The sequence below is a fragment of the Theobroma cacao genome, chromosome 9 (genome assembly GCF_053813885.1).
Source record: "Theobroma cacao isolate CCN51 chromosome 9, ASM5381388v1, whole genome shotgun sequence".
Classification (NCBI taxonomy): Eukaryota; Viridiplantae; Streptophyta; class Magnoliopsida; order Malvales; family Malvaceae; genus Theobroma; species Theobroma cacao.
The window spans coordinates 44793549-44817624 of record NC_142647.1 but is presented as its reverse complement, the minus strand read 5'-3'; the positions used below and the strand labels follow the sequence as shown (position 1 = coordinate 44817624).

Below are 24076 nucleotides of genomic sequence, written 5' to 3'. Positions count from 1 at the left end.
TGTTTCTATGATACATTGGAGCATCTTCAACGAAATTGATAACTAGTGGAGGATTATTGGAAATGTGGAGCTACGTCATACACTTAGGGAGACAAATGCCTCTGCGGATCTTCGTTAGCAAAATTTGACGTGGATAAGTAGGAGATGTTCGTCGCGCGGCAGTAGCTTCATGTTATTCCGTACTGTTTCTATTTTTGATGAGGTTGTATATATCGGTGCTTGGTGGTAGCTTAGTCCAAGTTATGCCTCACTATTCTGTTTTGATGAGCTCCTATATATCTTCCAGTTGCGTTTTTGTGGGTTTGGGAATCAGGCCTGGCGTTTTATGTGTGAATTGTGTGTTGTCTGAAAGAACATTCGTATTTTAACTGCGTTTTTTTTCTTATGTTCGGTTTATTGCAATACTCGGAAGATGTTTTACTATTTTTGGAGCTAGGTGATAATGATCAGCATTCCTATGCGTGACTGGAAGCAAACTTCGGCAAATGAGTTCCGTTAGTTAGCTCTCAGCAGCCACTTCTGGTGCTTCGGAAAAGCCTCCTGGCATCCAATGTCTAACAACTCTTTTTCGATCAATCTCATGATCTTCCGGAGAAATACAATGATACAAGAAGCAATGCTTGAGTTGGAAAGACAAATCACGGTAACCAAGCAGTAAGATGATTTTCATTAATTCAAGTGCACGGTTATTGTTTAGCTCCCAATTCAAGTTCTCTTCCATTCTGCTATTGACTTCTTAGAAGACATCGAACTGCCTAAAGCCACAATAGCCTTGGGCAGGCCTTCACATCTTTCAACTAGATTCCTTGCCAATGAATCAAGATACGATGGACATCCACCGAGATCGCTTGGAAAAGCTCGCTTACCAGAAAGTTCCCAAGCCTCATCCTCTCCCAAGGACTGAATTCAGAGGATATATATAGCTTACAAATCCACATGGTGAAGGAGCTACGTCTTATTTTCGAGTTGTAAGCATGACTCTACTTCCACGCAAACCTTCCGGAAGGGCGATGTTGATCTCCTGCCAAAGTTCTGTTCCACGCAAACCTTCATTGGAACTTCTTCTTTTCTCTGTTTATAGACTTGTTTTACCATGGAACTAGACAACTCTTCAATTGCATATTGTTGTGAGACAATGACCCAAGTACAGAAATCAAAATGTTGTTTAACACTTCGTTTGTTGAAGGCGTTGGAAACAAGTGTAGTTTTTTGTTAGCCACCCATCCCGACCAGTGAAATGACAGTTCGTCAAGGCTCTTCATCCATTAGCCATCACAACAACACGTGTTGTGCCTATTTGATTCCCTACATGATCATCATCCTTACAGAAAAGCAATGACTAGCACTATCCGTCCTTCCATTCAGGATCATAGCGGGAACCCCTTTCTTCTAGTTGTTGAACTCCAAACTGATTGGTTCTCTTTGTAATCCTTTCCATCCCTTAGAAACTTGGGCAGTTGTTACCCCTCCACTGTCGTTGCTTGTTCACCTGGAAGGTGAATTCATCGATGGTGTCTTCTAGTTCATATGCAATGTTCCGCACACGGTTTGTCACCCAATCTTTGTGCATTTCACTGTTTGCCTCTGCGTCATCTGCATCCATGAGAGAAGATCTCATGCTTTTTACTAGAAGCTTCATTTATTTGATTTCATCAGGAACTTCCATTCTCCCGGACTAAAATGAGTATGCCCACGATAAGATCCACACTGCTCAAATCCATTTTTGAACGAGTTTAGTGATTTAGAGAAAATTCATTCAGGAATGCAACAAGTAGTAAAATATTGAGGAAGCAGTTTCGGTCACAACATAATTAACCAAATTATGCACACTCCCATTATTTACGCGTAACGATGTGCTCACATTCACTTCCCCGTCAGTAAACAGTTACTATTCATTTCACAATAACCAAAAATATCTCAATTGTGTTGAAGGAGGTGGTTACAAACAAATGTTAATTTGATAGCTAAACAATCTTAGCTTCAAATGCTATCAGGTAAATATTGTACAAAAAACTTTTTCTTTTACCGTCAAATAGGTCTCACCAAACTTCAAGTTAACAGCGCATATGTAGCTATAATATCATATTCCCTGCTAGCAGTGTATTCATGGCCCTCTGCGAGTCAATTACATATAGAATCACCAAAATTATACTGCTACACAATGTCATCAGGATGTCTTTCTGGACAGGTTCTTCATCCCAGAACCCCAACATTTAAGGATTACCGTCCCTGTTGACGGATCTGGCTTAATCACAAATTGAACATCTAGAAGATCTTTGATGTGTCGCAGTGTTTCTATTCCATATGGTGAGAGCTTTCCCACGCGAACCTTCGAAACATCTTTTGGACATAATGCACAAAGAAGAAATAACAAACCCTACAAACCAAACAACGAGCTACAGCTGTTAAATAGCAGAACGCAAGCAAGGAAAGAAAATGAGGCATAATCAACAGTCAACAGTATGCAGGTTACCTGTTATCAAGCTATTTACTAATGTGTCCCAATACAATGCATTACAAGAAAGTAGCTCATCAACTTTCATCCTTATTCAGAAGATAAGAGAATTATTCCCATATTATAAACAAAAAGTTTTGATAAGTTGAAGTGTAAGCTTCAGATGGACTTTTGATAAGATGCCTCATTGTACAGCCTAGATGTCAAACCCCATGTAAAAAAGATTACTCTTTTGGTAAAACAAGTCTACCACCTTAAAAGATTTTAAAAATATGGAACTACTAACAATTGGCATTATTATGGCTTAAAGATTCAAACATGAATTTACAATTTTCATTTTCTTGGCCACTTAAAATATTTCCATTTTCTGAAAGGAGAAATATAAAAAGAAACAAAAGAAAAAAGAACACAAGGAACAATAAAAACAAAAAGGCTAGAACTCAACCTATAGGATTCAGTATGAGTACATGGCCATGTCATTATAAAGATTCAAATAGGTGTCTGTTTCCATGTTGGTCACTTAAAAGTTTTTCCTATTCTAGTGGATAAAAATGTAAAAGGAAAACCAAAGAAGTTATATCTAAAATAAACAACCTAAAGGGCTAGAAGTGCATCAAAAACAGCAAACTAGTAGAGGGTAAAACTTTCAAATGCAAACGCATAGAAACAAAGGTACTTCATGATACTAATGCAAATAATGATCATCTTTGTTTCTTCTGGACTAAAGAATAAAGGAAGACTCCCTTTTTACCCCAAAGAAAATTAAGAGTTTCAATGGGCACATTTCTGAAACAACCAAATTCACATTTTATACCAAAATTATCCCAGGTCACAGCTTATGTATTACAATATTATAAGCAATATAAGGAGTTAATTTAAATTTTAAATCATTTAATTCAATTTCAGTAAATGTTTAAATGTGGACAAAGAGTTATCAAAATAATAAAATGGAAATACAAAAATGAGAACGAACAAGTGGCAGGTCAATGGAATAAAGTACTTTGAAATACAAACCTGGTGAGTTGAATCCACCACTCCTCCTTTCTCAATCTCTTCAAGAAGAACGGAGGCAATTTGCTCACCAACATTAGCCGCAGGCATCAGCTCTTTATTCTCACCTTCAATATCATCTGCTTCTTCCCCGCGTGGATAAGAAATTGTAGTATCAGCAGAGATGCAGCAACCAGAGGTAGTTTCAGCAACTAGTGAAATTCCATATCCAGGTGAGCTGCACTAATAATAAAAATTTAAAAATTTCCTAATTATGTGCAAAAAGAAATTTTCAAAAAATATGTATCCATACTTTCCAGCTTCTGCGTGTTTTCTATAATCACTGGCGATATAAACATCTGGAAGCAAACGATTAAAAATTCCACGAGCAGCATAAATCATCTCATTTCCAAGCTGAACGCTCACTCTGGTAGTGAAAGCTTCCCCTCTAATCCTCTTAACCATTCCTTCATCAGTCCACATGGTCGCCTGTAGCAGAGAGTATAAGTATCACAAACAAAAAGGTTGAACTAATACTAGATGGAAAAACTCACTGTTAGCTGCTGAACGGTAGGAACTGCCAAATGAACCTCACCACCACCATGAGGTGAAACTCCACGACTCTTTATTTCCAACTTCAATCCTTCTGAAGGGACCCCAAAACGCTTCAACATAGGTAGGGTGGTGGAGCGGAAAGTATCAACAGAGGGGTCCTTAGAATCATTTGTAATCCCTGAAAATAACAAAATATGGTATGGCAATCTCTTAACATTGTATTTCAACAAGAAAATCACATGAATTGTGACATAACTGATGAAAAGCAATGCCAAGTTTGAAGAAGTTAATTCAATACAAATTCACATGTATTACATCATTGAATCAGATAAGGGGTTCTTTATTTTCTGAGAAGAAGATCTAGAGAAGTCTCTAGTCATTAAAAGTAGTCAACTTCTATTCTGTCAATTTGACATATGACACTCATTTCACACTTCAACACCCAAAAATTATAGCGACACGCATAGATATATAAAAACCTCCAATGCAACAGTTTTCACATATTGCCATTAACTGAACTTCCTAATTGTAAATCACTATAACTTGAACAAATGCAGCAAAAAATGTGACTCTGTGGCAAGGCGTGTATAATACAAAATTGTGTCTTAACTGAAAAACAAAGACACCCACCAAGGAAAAAATCAAGCAAAATTTAGAAATTCCAACCAGAATACGGGTTACCTTTGAGGATAATAAAAAGGGGTTTCCTAGCAAACAACCCAAGCAAGAGCAAAGGCTCCAAAAAATACCCAATTGCTCTACTAACACCGCAATCATGCACCAGATTACTCCCTCCCACTATAATCCCAGGCTTGTACTTCAATTTGGTACCTGTCAGAGAGCATCAATAACCTTAAAACAGCCCTTTTTCATATTGGTATTCAAAGCTGAGAACCCAGGAAAAATAAAGGTGTTACCAGTTTCGTTGATTTCAATGAGACAGTCATCGGTGACCTTTTCAAAAAGACGGAGTAGGGAAATCTCGTGTGGTCGGAAACCCGGTAAGGTGTCGTCGGCGTGGATGTCTTCTATGAGAATTGGAGTTGACTTTAGTGTTGCTAAGAGCAGCCTTTGCCTCATATTTTGGCTTCCCTTCAGTCTCTTGTACGTTATTTTTCCCATCTTTCCTTCCCCTTTGCTCTGTTGAGAGAAAGAGGGGGACAGGGTTTTAGTTGGTGTTTTGGTTGAAAGAAAAGATGGAAGGGTTTTTGGCTTTTGGGATTTAAACCTAAAACCGAGTTCGGGTCAAAAAAATGGGTTAACTTTGGGCTACAATTTGGGCCAAGAAAGTTTACAAGCCCAGCTTTGGACTTGCACTGAATAAGGGATAACCACGTCAACCTGGTTTAGCAGCCAAAATAATTACTTTTTTTTTATTTCATATAAAAGAAATATTTATTTTGACCTTGTCAATATGCAAAGTCTCTTTTCCTCCAGCCTCTCGTAAGTTGTCACTTACTATCACTCTCTTCCTTTTAGAAGCCTTTTAATGGTAGTTGCTATTTATTCATTTTCCTCTTCAGATTGGTATCTAACTGAACCTCACCACCCTTAATCGACTTTTTTTACTGTTTTACTTTTATATATGTTGTTTGCAGGGCTTCTTCTTTTTCCTTATGGTATGAGTTGCTTGATGTTTACCCAATAATGGTAAAAAGCAGTAGTATGATTTTCAAAGTTGATAGATGATCGGTTAGCAAAATAATCACATACCCTTCAAACATCAAAGCATTTAATTAATCCTATTCAGCATATGATATTATTAATATGTTATTATTTGATATCATCAACGTGCTTATTATTGGTATAAACATATGCCGCAGTCCTACCATATGACAGCTACAAATAATTTCCGTATCGTATATTTTGTATCAAATCACCCACTCTACTCTCTTCTATGTTTACGTTGTGTTTCACTTTTAGTTTCCCCGGAATTGAGCCTGGACTTCTTGATGCTGCTGGACACGCGAAACGATCGATAGAAACAAAACTAAGGCATAGTCAAACCTTATCTTCTAGTTGTTATCCTCAGTTTTCTTGGTGACTTGACAAACAGATTGCAGCACCATAATTTGTATAACATTTGTTTTGTCAATTCATGTAATCAAAGTTAAACAATCTTCCTGCAGTTTCCATTGACTTCGTAGATAGCAGATGGCAGCAAACACGGAGAGGGTGAAGAGCCTTGCAAGGAGAGATAGGTTGCTGGAAATAGAGGCTCAAGTTCGAAAGTGGTGGGAAGGGGCAGACATTTTCAGGGCTGATGCTCGAGAAACACCCCCAGAGCCAGGTGAAACGCTCTTTGGAAATTCCCCATTCCCTTACATGAATGATCATCTACACCTGGGTCATGCATTCTCGATTTCCAAGTTAGAATTGGCTACAGCCTATCATAGACTAAGAGGTGCAAATGTACTTCTACCATTTGCTTTTCATTGCTCTGGTATGCCCATTAAAGCCTCAGCTGACAAACTTGCTCGAGAAATCGAAAGATATGGCAATCCTCCAACATTTCCTAGCACCATAAATGAGCAAATTCAGGGTCTAGAACCTGAAACAGAGGAAAAAGAAAAGAAAGCCAAACAATACTAAATAAATTCAAGCTCAAGGGTAAAAGGTCCAAGGTAGCTTCAAAGGCAGGTAACGAAATCTTCCAATGGGAGATAATGCCACTTTACGGCCTCTCCGACGCCGAGATTTCCAAGTTAAAAGATCCATCTCATTGGCTCAAGTATTTTCCCCCCTTGGCTATAAAACATTTGAAGGCTTTTGGCTTAGGTTGTGACTGGAGACGTTCATACATCACCACAGAAATGAACCCATATTACGATTCATTTGTCAAGTGGTAAATGAGAAAATTGAAACAAATGGGGAAAATTGTAAGGGACTTTCGATATGCCATCTACTCTCCCGTGGATGGACAACCATGTGCAGATCTTGACCGGGCTTCAGGTGAAGGGGCCTGCCCTTTGGATTATACCTTGACAAAAATGGAGGTGATCCCACCTTTTCCTGCAAAGTTGAAGCACTTGGAAGGCACAAAAATGTTCCTTGCAGCTGCAACATTAAGACCTGAGACAATGTATGGGCAAACAAATGCATGGGTGTTGCCTGACGGGATATATGGGGCATTTGAAATCAATGAGACTGATGTGTTCATTTTGACAGAAAGAGCAGCTCATAATCTTTCTTATCAGAAATTTTCACGCATCCCTCAGAAAACTTCTTGTTTGGCCAAGCTAACTGGTCATGATCTCATTGGTTCGCTGCTGAAGTCTCCTTTATCATTCAATAAAGTTCTATATGTTCTCCCCATGCTAACACTTGTGACTGAAAAGGGTTCTGGAATTGTAACAAGTGTTCCAAGTGATTCACCTGATTATTTTATGGCTCTGCGTGACTTGAAAACGAATCCATCTTTAAGGGACAAATTTGGTGTAAAGGAGGAATGGGTGTCACCAATTGATGTAATACCAATCATCAATGTTCCAAATTTGGAGATAGGTCTGCAGAGAAAGTCTGCCAGGAATTGAGAATAAAGAGCCAGAATGATAGAGAGAAGCTTGCTAGGGCAAAGGAATTGACTTACAAGAAGGGCTTTTATGAGGGGACAATGCTTGCCGGAAAATATGCTGGAACGAGAGTTCAAGATGCAAAGCCTTTAATTAGGAGCAAGTTTCGAGAGCTTGGACATGCTGTTATGTATAGTGAACCAGAGGAAAAGGTAATTTCAAGATTAGGAGATGAATGTGTTGTGGCCTTGACTGATCAATGGTATATCACTTATGGGGAATCAGAATGGAGAAACAAAGCAGAAAAGTGCTTGTCTGACATGAATCTCTACTGCGAAGAGGCAAGAAATGGCTTTAAGCATACACTTATCGTAATGTACGGATCCATAAACCCGACCACTAGCGGTGGATAATTTAGAGTCACCATCAATCTTTTCTTACCTAAGTGTGATTGGCCACTTATTAAATTTATTCTATTCGACGAAGTTCTAAATCGATTTTAGGTCCGTCTAAAGAACAACAACTAGTTTATGTATTTTTTTTTAGAGTTGGGTTCGGGAGTACGATTACGCACAAAGAAAGTTAGCAACCTTATGATGCTCATTCCAAGAATGGTACCATTTAATCATATGTTATCCTAATTCATTGATTTTATTCTTATATTTCCTTAATTATTATTTATTTATTTCATCTTTTATTCTAATAACAAATTAAAATATTTCATTTGGTTTTAAGAGTTTGACGTACACGTAATGCAATTGTAAAATGCATGACGTAAAATCGAGATAATACCAAACGAAAATCTTTTATTGAGTGTACTTTCTGAATCTGCCCATCATGTTGGTGGGATCCGGAAGTATCCTCTCACTTAGGAAAATACTCGAGAAACTCGCATTCACAAATTTACTAGGTAAATCTCATCATTGGGATAGTCGTTTGTAAGTAAAAATAATATTTCATAAATGCAAATCCTAACACGGGCAAAAGCTTTTTATTAAAGATATTTCTCGAAACCCTTTAATCGTACTGGTGGGACTCGGAAATATCTTTTCACTTTGGAAATTTTCGAAAAAACTCACCTTCTCAAGCTCCCTCGGAAAGTCTCATCGTCGAGGCTTATTCTCGTATACAAAAAATGTCTATATCTATAACATTTAACAATGCAATAATGGTACGTTATGCACTCATAATTCTAATATTTGTTCCTTATTTCATTATATCTTTGTGTGAGCATATATACTATGAATAAATATTTTATATTTACTTATTGGTCCATTTTTGTTTCATTATAAATTTTACTATGTAAATACTTATTTATTTTATTATATGAAATTTTCCAAAATCTTATTTTTAGACCAAGTATTTTTTTTATTTCATAATTATTATTTATATATATATATATATATGTATTTTATCCATTCCTTTTTGTATTATTATTATTCTCAAGTTTATTGTTATCATCACCTCCCCATTTCCTTTGTTTTTTATATTTTGACTAATTGATAATTAAATATATATGATTTTTATTTATTTAAAATTAAGGATATCGTAATTTCAAATTAAGATCCTCCCATCGTACTGATGGGGTCTTAATCAAAATTTCTAATCTAAAGAAATTCATTCAAAATTGTAACTTCTAGCATTCCAATTAAACATCCCATCATTGACACGGATTCCAAGACAAACATTATAGATTTACATTTAATAATTTCATAATAGGTCTCTTTTTTATTTTATTTTATTCATATATATATCTATATAAATATAAGTTTATTAAATATTTCATTGCCATTAACTTGCCTAACTTATCCTTTCATTTTATCTATCTTTTTATGTAACTCACTCTCACATAATTATTTATTATAATATTATTTTTATTCAGTCTATTTTTCTTATGGCAAAATATACTTATGCTTTATATCTTCATGCATTTTTTTTAGTTAGATTAATTTTTCATTATTTTATTTACTTGGTTCTATTATTAACCTCTAGGTATTTACCTATCTATCCCATATATTTGTATTTTTAAGCTAGATCTACTACTGTTTATTATTATTTTTTAGTTAGGCATTCATCTTTGTCTATATACGTATATTTTAAATAACTAAACCTATCACTTTATTATTAATATTTATCTACTTCTTTACTTATAATTTTTTTTTTGCCCTTCCTTTTCTATTTTATATTTTTACATTAACATCTGATAATTTATATATATATAAATTTTTTTATCTTTTCATTTTAATTAATCACATACCAAACTAATATATTTTTCACCAAATGTTTGGACTAAGCCTAATGCAGCAAAGTTGGACCAAGCCCACAAAGGAAAAGGGTTTATCTTCCTTAGGCAAGAGGCAGTCCAAGACAACCAAGCTCGCTTCTAGATTTGCTTTCCAAGGCCCAAGAATCCTTAGTCAAAACGCATCGTTTTGGTGCTTTGCATAGCGACTCCTCATTTCCAAATGGTGACAAAACGACATCATTTTGTAGTTATTAAACCTGGTTATAAAAACTTTTTTTTTATTCTTCTTTCATTTCCTTTCTTCACTTTCTCTCTCTAACCATCTATTCTTTCTCCGTTCTCTCTAAAATTTTCACCACTAGTCTCCCCTCTTTCTTTTTTTTTCTTCGTTTTCTCTCTTTTTTCCTACTTTTCTTCCTTCATTCTCTCTCTCTTTTTTCCTTTCCTTCTTTCTTTCTCTCTTTTCGACTTTCCTTCCTTCCCCTTCTATTTTTTTTCTTTTTTCCTTTCTTCTCTCTCTCTTCGTCGTTGGCGTCTTCCCTCTTTTTATCTCCCTTTTTTTCTCTCTTTTCCTTCTTTCTCTCTCTCTTCCTCGCCGGCGTCTTCCCCCTCTCTTTCTCTCTTTTCCTTCCTTTTCTCTCTCTTCCTCGCCGACGTCTTCCCTCTCTCTTTCTTTTGTTTTCTTTGGCTTCCTCTTGCTTTCTCTCTTCCAGTCGGTGGTTTTCTTCTTTTGTCATCGGTCTCTTCCTTCGATTCTCACCCTACCCCTACAAAAACCAACTCCTTTTTTCTTTTCACACCACAAAATCTTTTCCCTCTGAATCCACTTTCCAAATCTTTCTTTTTTGTAAAGGCTAGCTCTTTATTTATGCTTTTTTTTGTTGTGATTTTTTTTATTGTAGCTAGGATAGATTGTTGGAAGAACTTAGGATTTTTTTTTGTTCTTTTTTTTTGTTGGAAAAAAATCAAATTTTTTTTGTTGTTGAATCTACCCCTTACTTTATTGTTGAATCCCCTTTTTAAGAGTCGGATTGTCCAAATTTTTGGACAATCTCAGGAGTGAAATCATACTCTTTTGAGCATGGTTTCACAAGACTCCTGGCAATAAGAGGCTTAGGGATGGCAGTCGGAGGTGACCCCTCTTCCGCCAAATCTAATTACTTCCAGGGGCATTAAATGTCCTACAATGGTAATTATTAAAGGAGTTGGTATGATGGCCGTAGGCCTGAAAAACACTGACCGTAGGAGAAATGGCATGGGCAACCGTGCGTTCTCTTTCTTTTTTTTCGCTCTTCTTTTTATTTATTTTTTATTTTTTATTTTTTATTAATTATATTTGCGGCTCTTAGGTAAGTGTCTACAACACTCAACTGGCTAAAACAATGGGCTTGTTCTTATTCTTTTGGACTTGGAAGTCATCTACAATGGGATGAAAAGTTCCTTATAGTCATTATCAAATTCAACTCTTTACATGGCATATTATACCATCTCTCATTTATTACAGAAAGGGGAGATATATGGTACTGATACTTCTATAATAAAACCAAAGCAACTGATAGATAAGGTATGGGATTTTGTGTTTTGCGATGGACCATATCCCAAGTCATCAGATATTTCTTCTTCTCTTCTAAGTAAAATGAAAGAAGAGTTTGAATATTGGTATCCATTCGATATCAGAACTTCTAGTAAAGACCTCCTCCAAAGTCATGTCACCTTTTGCATCTACAATCACACTGCAGTTTTACACAAGCACCATAGGCCTCGTGGATTCAAATGTATCGTACACAACATGCTTAATTCTGAGGCGATGTCAAAGTCTAAAGGAAATTTCAAGACAATGTATCTCGCTGTCACTAAATTCTCAGCTAATGCCACTAGATTTTCTCTAGTTGATGGTGAAGATGGGATGGAAGATGCAAATTTTGCTAGGATTCGATCTCATGCTCAAACATGAAATTAAAAATATAATGCAACAAAAAAATTAATATTTAATCAAAGAAACAGCTGAATCCTATAAAATCAATGTTTATGTTTTTCATATATAAGTTGAGAATATCATCCTAGTGTCGTAACGTGCGGGTCCGGGAACCCGACCGCTAGACGTGAATGTGAAAACTCACTAAAAATTAAACTAGGAGTCACCACCAATCTTTTTTTACTAGGTGCGATTGGCCACCTATTGACTCGATTCTAATTGATGAAAACTTAAATTAATTTTAAGCCCACTGAAAAGAACCTTAAACCGGTCTACAATTTTCTGGATCTAAGTTCGGGAGTACGGTTACGCCCGGGGAAGGATTAGATCCCCTCGGACGCCCATTCCATGAACGGTACCATTTTTAGATTATCCTATTAGGCTTTAATTTTTAATTTCACTAGATTTTCTTAATTATTATTTTTTATTTTATCTCCTATTTAACCTAAAATGGAATGCAAATGGGTGGCGAGATGAAATGCATGGCGTGAGATAAAAATGTCGAACAAATAACCTTTTATCGAGGATATTTTTCGAATCTGCCCATCATACTGGTGGGACTCGGGATATTCTCTCACCTAGGGAATTATCCGAGAAACTCGCCTTCGCAAATTCGACGAATAATTCCCGTCATCGGGGTCATCGTATGTTTTCTTTTTAAAATAATATTTTTGTGCATAATGAACCCAATTCGGGCAAAAGCCCTTTATTAAAGATGGTTCTCGAGCCCTCCCATCATACTGGTGGGATCCGAGGACATCTTTTCACCTAAGGAACTTTTCGAGAAATACCCGCCTTCGCAGGATCCCCGAAAGATCCCATCATCGGGGCTTAAACTCGGAAACAGAAATATTTATATGCAATGATATGTATGATGCAATACATACATGCCATGCTAATGCAATTATCTATGTTTTTTTGTTATTATTAATTATTTTTATTTTATTATATATTTTATTATCATATTTTCTATTCTTATTTCTTATTATTATTTTTTTATACTTTACATTTTTTGTTCTAAGTTCTTATGTTTTCCATTTATACTTAGACAAATTGCTTATGATTCTATGTTATTTTAGTGAACAAAAATTATATATTTTTTATTATACTACTTTTATTATACTACTTTTATTTTATATATTTTTATATTTTTTTTATTATATTTTTCATAAGCAATCTTTTATTCAAACCTAATGCCTAAGATCTTATTTATTATTTTTTTTATCTTTATCTTCACATTTCTTTATGCCACTTAATACTCAATGTTTAATTTTGAATTAGTTATTTTTTTACTATTATATATTTATTTATTTTTATTTATTTAATGTCATGTATATTGTATTTTCAAATTAATTATTTATTATATGTTTAAATTGTTATTATTTTATCCTTTTTTTATTATTTATTTATTATTTTTATCGAGTAATTTTTTGTATCATCAAACTCTTTATTTATTAAGAATTTCAGAATCTTGAAATCGAGGCCCTCCCATCGTACTGGTGGAGCCTTGATTCGGATTCCGAGCCTAGGGAACATAAGCTCGGGATTGCGACTTCTCGCATCCCGATCGATTATCCCATCATCGGCATTGTTTACTTAACTTATTTAATATTATTGTATCTTAAAATTCAATTTTTCCAAGGTCAATTCTAATACCTATCTTATTATAATTATTTGACTAGCTCAACTATATATTTTTTATTTAACATAAAATGTTTCTTCCTTGTTTATTCTCATTCACTAAATATATTTTTATAATCTAATGTATAAACATATTTTATATGCTCCTTACATGGTTTTACCCAAGAATACCTCACCAATGTCTCAATAGTCTCCAATTTTTACTTAACTTAACCTTTATATATATTTTTTTTGCCTATCATCTATTTCATTCATTTATATTTTTATATTTTATATTTAGATCTCTAGATCTATCACTATAAACATATTTTATTTAGCAATTTATTATTATTTTTGCTATGTGCTTTATTTTCCTAAGTTTCAATACCTCTAATAAATATTTTCTTACATTTGAATCCTTTTCTTATGTAAAAATTTTTTATATTTATATATTCCTTTATTTGTATTACTTTCTTAAATCTCAAAAATAAAACCTAAGGATTTTAGAACATTACATTGAAGTATTAATCTTAAATGATTAAACAATAGTCCTACAAATAAATAAAATGAACCAACTCAAGCCATAAAAATTTAAGAGAAATGATAAATATTTTACCTTTCTAAGCTCCTCCAAATCTACAACCCACTCCAATCAAGCCAACAAATTTTATTCTTCCAAAATATGCCATTTGGGGTGGGAAATGGGAGGTCTACCTAGAATACACTTTAAGAAACCCCATTATTTTTTATCATTTCTTCACTTTTTCCTCCCCTTTCTCTCTCTAGTGCCCAGCTAATTCTCTTTCTCTCCACCCGTTTCTTTTTTGCTTTCTCACCCAAGATCCTTTTTTGCTCTCTCACCCAAGATCTCTTTTTGCTCTCTCACCCAAGATCTCCCCCTTCCTCACTCACCCAAACCGGCGGCACTAAGAAAAAGCCCCTTGCCCTCTTTCTTTCTTCCCTTTTTTTTTTTGTTTGTGGCTTCTCCCTTTTGCTGGAAATCTGGAAAATTTTTTTGATGTGCAGATTTTTTCCTCCCCTCCCGAATGCTACAGTGTCCCCTCCTTTATACCCGATTCTTGGGCTCTGGAGGGGGCACGCTCCACTACCTTGCCAGACGCGAATTTTTCACGTCTGGCAGGGTGAGGGAGGTGCCTGGCAGGGTGCGGACGCACCCTGCCAGTTGTACCTCACTCCTCTTTTTTTTCATTTCTTTTTTATTTTAATTTTTATTATTTTTATTTATTTTTTGTTTATGATTTAGTGTCTACACCTAGGCACCCAGTTAACTGTTGATCTTTGGTTGTTTTTGCCTCTATTGCATCTTTGGTTGTTTTTGCCTTTATCTCATCTTTGATTGTTTTTGCCTCTACCGGGTGAGATTTCATGCACTAGGCAGTGTGTGCTCTTGCATCATATGATTTTGAGTCCTTTTGCTAGTTCTCTTTTTTTTTTCATTCCATTTTTTGTATTTTCTAAAAAGTTCTTGAGATTAATCGTGTTTAATCCTAATTTCTTGGTCTTCATAAGTTTAAGAGTTATATACCTTACTCTAGATATTGTAATCAAAAGCTAATCAAATCCAAAAATGCTTGTAATAAAACAAGTAACTCAGAAAGAGGATAAGACTGTATAAAATCCTACAGTCGAAATCTTTACTTTTTCACCTTTAGGATTTGTCAAATCTTCAGTCATTCAAGTGTTTGGCCTCTAACAGTAATCCACACAATAACCGAATAAGACTTTCTCAAAGATATGATTTTTCTTCAGTTAGCAAGTTTTATTTTTAAAACAAAAAAATCAAAAATTCTTGTCAAATCTTATTTCTATCAGACAAAGAAAACTACTTTTTCTTTTCTTATTTTTATGAAAGGGTTAAGAAGTGGTTGAAGGCTTAGAGTTTTAATTGACTGATATAACATATTTATATAATCAAATTAATTTGTAACCTTAAATATATCAGTTGTATTTATATTCAATTAAGTCCTTGTCAGTTAAATTAATTTTCTCACTTTATTTTGGTCTATTTCAATTAAATCTAACTTAATTATTTATCCTTATTTAATCTTAATCATGTCACTTAATGTGTGTGACTCATTAGATTTCTAACATGTTGGCAATAAATATAAATCCTAATCAAATATCAATTAGATAATTGATTTATATTTATAAATCATGAGCGGCATCTAACAATACATTATGACCACCCAAATGTTAAAAAGTCAATTAAAAAATTGGATAAAGTCCTTCAATGATAAGTATCTCAGTGTAATACGGTCCTTTTATCAAATATCTCAAATGTCATAAAGCATGGCTCAATGCCTACTTATTACATTCTATATTAATTCTTATAATTTATGACTAACTTTATGAATTTAGAAAACTAATTTTTCTCAAATTCATTATGCTTTGGCCAAAAACTTTATACAAGTTAATCAAGAATTGAGAACAAGTGAGATACATCCACTCATATCACTTAGGGTGATGAATACTTTCTTGACTACTCATTCACTTTCACATACTTCATGACATACCCAAAAACACCTTCTTTAGTCATCTAGTTGCTTTTAAACCCGTAGAGATGAAATCAAAGTATGTCATTCCTCATACAAAATGACTTGATGTCTCAAGTTCAATGACTAGTTGCACGACTATCACACGAGAATATATTGCATAGACACTTGAATGAAATACCAAATGAAGTTCTCATAACGAGTCATGTTCAATGAACTTATTCTTTACAAGCACTTACATGTTATCTTCAAATATTGCATATACTTCAATCTATGAGATCGATTACTTACTTCCTAAATAACGAAGTTTAACATATACCAATCTTTGAACATTGTTAATGCACCATATTGACAATACAATGACTAGGAACAATTTTAAGAACATGGCTTTGATGCATAGTGATCTCATAATTATAATAACTTTACAATTCTCTTGCAAGGTTTTATGTTCCATGGGTTTTATTTAATTAGTACTTAACAACTCGTTATTATTACACTAACTTGAAGGAAAACCTTTACCATATATAGTTATGTAATTAAGTATATATTAAATAACAATATATATTCCTTGACCAATCTAATTAACTCAAAGATATATACCAACAAATTTTATGTTTGAAACAACTAATGCAGCAATCCTGAGACTCACAAAAGAATTGCCATAAATGCAGGAGGTTCTTGCTTCTAAGTCACCTTTCAGAAAAGGCTCCCTTTCAACCTATGCCGATCGTGTGTTTGTCTGAGATAAATTTGGCAGTAAAGCTGACTGAGAAAAATTATAATAACTCGTTGTTTCGAGAAGCTCTCAAGACTGGATTTTATGATCTACAATCAGCTAGGGATGAGTACAGGTTTTCTTGTGGCTCATCAGAATGTATGAATTTATATCTTCTATTGCAGTTTATGGATGTTCAAACTCGTCTTATGACTCCAATATGCCCACATTACGCTGAGTATGTTTGGAGGGTGATTCTAATGAAGGACGGATATGTTGTAAAAGCAGGATGGCCTAAAGTTGACACACCAGATCTTACTCTCAAAGTTGCCAATAAATATTTGCAGGACACTATCGCCTCAATGAGGAAGTTTCTCCTGAAGCAAATTTCAGGATCAAAAAAATCTAAACAAATATTTCCTTAAGTATAGAACACAAAAGGAGTGTTGGCCTGATTTATGTAAATGCCCAATATGATGGATGGAAAGCGGAATGCTTAAATATACTTAGAACCAAGGCCAACCATGAGACTTCAAGTTTTGCACCTGATGAAGAAATTTTGGATGCATTACAACAGAGTCCTGTAGGAGGAGTACATTTGCAGCAAACTCAGTCTCGTTACACGCCTTTTTTGAAGTTCAACAAGGATGAGGCAATTGCTCTTGGAGTTCAGGCCTTGGATCTGCAGCTGCCATTTAGTGAGATTGAGGTTCTACAGGAAAATTCAGAGCTGATCAAGCGGCAACTTGATCTTGAGCAAGTTGAAGTTTTGTCTATAACAGATCCAGAAGCTATGAGTAAAGCAGGCCATCTAAACTTACTCCTAAACCAGAACCTGCCAAATCCAGGAAACCCGACTGCCATCTTCTTCAGTGTATAAAATAAAGAGTTCCAAGAAACATCCAGTGAAATTTATGGTTTTTTTTTTTGTCTTGTTACATTTGGGATTTTATGTCATTTAAGTCAATAATTGAGGTTGAATTTCTGTACCATGAGACTTTGTATCATACCAATGAGTCATGAAATGCATTACTTAAAGACACCCAAACGTTTGGAAAAAATTTGATAATGAATACATATGAAGCTTGTAATTTTTCATTATAGTATGTCCTCCAAAGTTGAAGTTATGAAAAGACCTTGTCTCTTCCAAACCTTCTCTTTTTTTTGCACAACATGTGAGGCAATATGAGTAATAATTGTAAACAAGTTTTTGAAATAAAATTCTTGTTTTATAGCTTAAGCAACAATCATAGAGAAGAGTACTTATATACCAAAGAAACAATATAAAAGTTTACCTACAATCCTGGATAAGAATATTAATTTATATATGCGAGAAAAAATTAACATTTTTAATTTTTTTTTTAAAAAAATTAAATTTATTTTTTTAAAATAAAAAAATCATATATTAATCAATAATCAAATACTTGAATACAATCAACACCTTTAATAAAGAATAATATTCAACACCACAAAATTGAGATATACTTTGACCCGCAATCTTAGTCTTGAGTATAGTTTGAATGAATATTTTAATGCCTTGCATTTAATATAGAAGAATAAAGGATAGTTAGGGTGTAAATCTAACACGACACAAGCACCGTCCTCAATTTGATTGGGTGGCGAAGTCAAGGCACACTTAATGATTTTTGAACAATTTATTGAGAGAAATTATGACCACAAAAAGCTATTTTATGTGAATAAATTAAATATGTGGCTAATTTGATCTCTTTACTTCATTTTTAGCTATTTTATTTTTCATATCAAACTAAGCACGTATTTTTTTTCTTCTTTTTGCTAGTACTGTACGAAGTAAAAAGTACATAGTTAATAAGTGAAAATTGATGCAAAAGAAATGAAAACTGAGAAATTGATGTAAAGAAACTTTGTGCAAAAGACTGTAAGGGAATAAGCTAAAATATTTAAAAAAAAAAAAAAAAACTATGACGTCTTTTTTTTTTCTTAAGAACTGCATTTCAGAAAGTCTCCATGATTTCATCATTGGCTAAAAAAAAAAAACTATGACGTTTGAAAGCAAAGAATAAGTTATCTTTTATACTATTTAACTAAAATTATTACTAGGATGTACGTGAAATTTAAGTTAGAAAATAAATAATTATATTCCCCCAATTATAAAAAATAAATAAATAATTATACTTCCTTTAGATTTTCATTTTAAGCTCAAACTCTGTTAATACATAAAAAAAATAATAATAATGCTATATCTTTGAAATAAAACCCAAAAACATGGCAGGTTATACACTAAAACTTAATCGAAAGATAATTTTGTCATATTTCAAAATAAGGATTGGTATTTAATAATTTTTTCTCCAAACCGTGATTTACAAACCATAATTACTAGATTTTACGTTGATTATTAAAAACTGCGTTTTGAAAGTCAAAAGTAATATGTCAAATTAACTTTTACAGAATTAGATTTTAATTAATTACTAGCATTCCTAAATAACACATATAATTACATAATGTAAAGTTTTACCTAGGAAAACGAAAATATTATTAAATTTTTTTTATCATTTTTCTTATCTACAATTTTTTATATACATATATGATTTAGAATATATAAATAATGAGAGACAATCTTTTGTTATTTTATAAATCTCAACTATTTATTTTAATTAAAAATTTGACTTAAAACTTGTAGATTGAAATCTCAAATTTTAATTGATTATGATTGCTTGTACGAAATGAAATTAAGAAGGTGTGAATTATGTATGACATAAAATTAATGATTCCAATTGTACCATCTCAGTAATTAATTAATAAGTTAACAAGTTCATTTTTTAGATTATATTCGAGTATTTGGTTTATTATTTGATGCATGATCTCCTACTTAAAGAGTAGAGTTCAAATCTCTTTTTTTCAATTAAAAAAAAAAATTTCTAGATTGTTAAACGGCCTTGTTCCATTCAAAAGATTTTTCATGAAAATAGAAGCAAATCAGAAATTACAACATAATTGTGTAGCTTTTGAATTAATAATTAACTGGCATGGCGGTCCTATACCATAATTTCCAAATGTGTAAACATTCATACTTTTCCTTTGTTACTAAGTACAATTAGAAAGATGTCAAACGTGGCACACACAAAAGAAAGATAATAACGGCTAAAACAGGAGATTAATCTTGTCATGCTACATCTAGAAGCCGTAATTACTGGACTAATTTCAGACTGCTTAAATAAAGTAGGGGTTTTGCAAAGGAGGCCCTTAAAGTATCTTTTAAAGTCATTATGTTAAATATATTTATAACATTAATTAAAGTCAAATTAATATTTTATTTTCATAATGCATCATTAAATATATCATCTTTATAAAGAATCTAACAAACCCTTTTTTTTTAATGGAAAACCTTTTCTTGAAATAATACTTCATTTGAATATAGTAGTTAATTAAGATAACCAATATTGAAACCAAACCTAGATTCATACTCCACCGTTTGTTAATGCTTAATATAAGCTAAAGCTCAAGGTTTTCAAAATTTAATTGCGGAATAATATAGGCTTTCCTATATATAAATATAATATATTAAAACATGATTGATATATTTTAAAATATTTACTGACTTAGTTGAGACGAATTGAAATTTAGAAAAAAAAAAAGTAAAATTCTAGTGACCCTATAAAATTTACACTGACTTTAAACTAACATTTTGGAAAAACAAAAAGATTTTGTGAAAAATTTGTGTTTGAAAAAATTAAGTCATGACCTAACTTAGAATTATATTGTCTCATATAAAATCTCGGACCATGATCTGGCATGCAGATCGTTTGAATAATATAATCTTATATATAATGTTGAATTTGATTCAACCTAAGTAAATAAATACGACCATATATTTTGCAGGCCATGTAGACGAAATCAAGCCTGCACTTGACAATTCCTGGAAATGGAAAAAAAAAAAAAAAAAAGACACTTAAATTTGTTCGTCAGAAATTTTCTGATCCAAAGAATTCATGTCATTAATAGTAGGAAGAAATTGAAAGGTTAAGGATCAAACTGATTATTTATTAAAAAGTTAGGGTCATATAATGCAATTTACTCGAGAAACTGAGATGGGGGAATAAGTCATCTCAACATTTGGGAATCCTCTTTGCAATTCTTTTGACTACTACTAGTATCCAACAAACTCATGAAAATAATAAATCAAAATGGGTAAGCAATGAGGAAAAAAGATTCTAAATATGTTATATGCTTTTAAATCATGACACATAAGCATGTTTTTGAAAATTATCAACTATTTATTACATATTGCACGTTATCATTAAATTGTGCGTATTTATTTAACATATTTATATATGATTTTTTGTGATAAATAATTAACCTTTTTTAAAGAACAATATACTGAAGTGATATAGCTTGAATGAAAACAATACATGCCAACATGAAATAACAATTTCATAGAAACTTTTTGATAAATGAGAGGGAAAGAGAGGTAAACCTAAACTTAGGTGGCACTGTACATATTTGGGCAAACACAACAAAGGGTCAACTAAACATTGAAGAGGCATACAAGTTTGAATTCCACACCTGCAGCGCAGTGCTCGTATGATTAGGGGCTTGGTATATCTTTTTCTCAAGCTCCCCGTCGCCAAGTTGTGCCGCCTACAATATTTGCCCAGATTTTTTTACCTTTGTTTGAATTGAATTTTTCCACTGTAATTCCAAACAGAGTCCACCAGTTACCAGTGACGGCGCCTACATATTTTGGGCTACTTTTTGGCCCACCTTTGTCCTTTCCTTGGTTTGAAGCACACAGCCTGAGCCTGACCACAAAATAATGTGCCAAGTGGTGGTCAATAAGCAGTTGGGAGAAGAAATTTCTTACCAATGTGATTTGTATTGTTTCTCGTGTGTTGACCATTGAAAGCCGTAGATGAGAAACTATGACCGGTGAAAGAAGAAATTAAGAAGAAGGAGAAGAATGCGAAAGAATGGAAAAAGACGTATTATTCAAACACATTTAAATATACTTAGAATCCTCCTTTGCTTGCCAATTATTTGTCTACCTGATGTAGTCTTTGAAGCTATTAGCCACTTTCGCTTACCGTTTTTGCCTTAACAAAGTTGTCTATATTATCTATCTACTTCTTCAGCAAACTCTGCAATTTTCAACATCCATCATCTTCGAAGAGTTGATCAGCTCTCCATGGATGAAATCGATATACCTCAATATTTTCTCTGTCCCATATCGCTACAAATCATGAAAGACCCTGTTACAGCTGTTACGGGAATTACATATGACAGGGAAAGCATAGAGCAATGGTTGAAGATAGCCACGGACACGACCTGCCCTGTAACGAAGCAGCCTTTGCCATCAGATTCCGATTTAACGCCAAATCACACGCTGCGGCGGCTAATTCAGGCATGGTGCACAGAAAATGAGAGTAATGGTATTGATAGAATCCCTACACCAAAATCTCCTCTCAGTAAGAGTCGTGTTATTAAACTCATGCGTGAATTTGAGCATACTAGTTTCTATGTAAATGCTTTGAAGAAAATGGAAGCCTTAGGGAAAGAGAATGAAAAGAACAGGAAATGCATGGAGGAAGCAGGGGTTGCAAAGGCTGTGATTTTGTTGTTGAGAAGATGTTACAAGGAAAGGAGAATTACTGGTCTTGAAGAAGCTTTGAGACTTGTTTATCTTATATGGACGCCCTCTAGTGAAGTCAAAGCTCTCGTGAATGAAAACCACGATTTGATTGACTGTTTAACATGGATTCTCGGGTGTGAGATGGAGAATCCTGTTGTTGTCAAGACTCATGCAATGCTAGTCTTGAGAAAGGTGATTGAGGTCGCAAATACCAGGCTGGTGGAGAAATTGAAGCTCGAATTCTTCAAAGAAATTTTGAGGGTATTGAAATTGAAAATCTCTCAACAAGCTACCAAATCCGCCTTGCTAATTATGATAGAAGTATGCCTTTGGGGAAGAAACAAATCCAAAATCGTTGAAGCCAATGCAATTTTCGAGCTCATTGAATTTGAACTGCAAAACCCCGAAAAGAACATCACGGAACTGAACATCAATCTTTTGGCACATCTATGTTCATGCGCAGATGGGCGAGCTCAGTTTCTACGCCATGCCGGGAGCATAGCTATGGTGGCTAAGAGGATCCTAAGGGTTTCTCCAGCGACAGATGATCAAGCTGTTCATATACTTTCATTAATCTCAAAATATTCCGCAACCAAGCAAGTCCTTTTAGAGATGTTGAGGGTTGGAGCTGTGACAAAGCTTTGCATGGTAATTCAAGCAGATTGTGCAGCATATTTGAAAGAGAAAGCCAGAGGGGTACTTAGATTGCACTCCAATTTATGGAATAATTCTCCTTGTATTGCCGTCTATCTGTTAACCAGGTACCAAAGGTAACCTGAGTGACAAAAAGTTTGAATTATTACAGCTTTAGTTAAAGATCATGATAGATTATGGATATCATGATTAAGGACACAGATCAATATCATGAAAGTGTACAAAATATCGATCAATTATAGTAATTGTCACAGTTAATGATAAGGATTTTTTTTTTTTTGAAATGTATGGTGATTATATATTGATCAGACAGGGTTTACACTTTACATGAGCTATGCCGGTCGAGTCTCAAGCCTTTGAAGTAGGCAGCAAGACTGGATGCAGCATAGCTCATCCTTTCTCAGGAATACAAGAATCCCCTGATCAACCCCATTCAGAATGTGTCCACCCTTTTCCCAGAAGCACCCCCGCTCCCCTGTTTACCAAAGAGCTCAATCCGGTTGGCCGTCCCCACCGGCTTGGTGAGGCCTCTTTTCATATTTTTCCATTGTAGAGGCGCCTGTTTCTTATTACAAATCTCCCTGGAGAGCCCTTCCTTTAAGCGCGTGGACTTGTATTGGACACCACCTCGCATACAAACACACTGTGAAGAACGGGACACCGACGCTGCCTATCTTAATTGGACTTTTGGTGCATTTGATAAGGAATATTTAGAAATTCTGTATAATTTATCAATTATAACAGCTAATTATCAAAATTGGTTTGTAAGATCTTTAGCTGTTCATTTAAAGAGACTTGCCTATAAAGTTGCTATTCGTCTGGCTGTGGTTTTTTCTTCTGTCTTTTCCTTGTATGCAAGGAGCATTTGGTTCAATAAAACTTATTAATAATAGTCGAAAATGTAGGTTTTTTCTTTTACTTTGAACATAAAATCTTTATAAAATTAAAATTTCAATCTCTAAATTAACATTGGGTTATCATCTTAGGGAATTGAATTCTTTTTTTATTTGCTTTTTTCTATATAGAGATGATGATTTATTGGTAGCAAGTGCCGACCATATGAAAATTTAACAGTCGAGAAAAAACCCACGGGGAACATATAATAGGACATCTCAATATACCAATGTCAGGGAAGGGTCCGCAATCAACGGTTATTGGATTGGCAGCTACAACCTTTATCGAGGAAAACAAATAAAACGTGCTGTATATCAACTCCAATGCATGCAAAGAACGTGAA

The 24076-nt window shown here is 33.9% G+C and overlaps 1 protein-coding gene and 2 pseudogenes across 1 annotated transcript; 2 read left to right on the top strand and 1 right to left on the bottom strand.

The window, feature by feature from the left end:
- Nucleotides 1-1895: 1895 nt before the first annotated feature.
- On the bottom strand, nt 1896-5185 carry LOC18590204 (RNA cyclase family protein). The gene is made up of 6 exons (XM_018129810.2): nt 4918-5185; nt 4682-4831; nt 4000-4178; nt 3759-3934; nt 3470-3683; nt 1896-2377 (listed from the first exon to the last, which is right to left on the bottom strand). Exons 1-6 carry the CDS (start codon nt 5120-5122, stop codon nt 2168-2170), a joined length of 1134 nt encoding a protein of 377 aa, XP_017985299.2. The 5' UTR covers nt 5123-5185; the 3' UTR covers nt 1896-2167.
- Nucleotides 5186-5631: 446 nt separating this feature from the next.
- LOC18590202 (leucine--tRNA ligase, cytoplasmic-like) lies at nt 5632-17547 on the top strand (annotated as a pseudogene).
- Nucleotides 17548-21605: 4058 nt separating this feature from the next.
- On the top strand, nt 21606-23103 carry LOC18590201 (E3 ubiquitin-protein ligase PUB24 pseudogene; annotated as a pseudogene).
- Nucleotides 23104-24076: the final 973 nt, after the last annotated feature.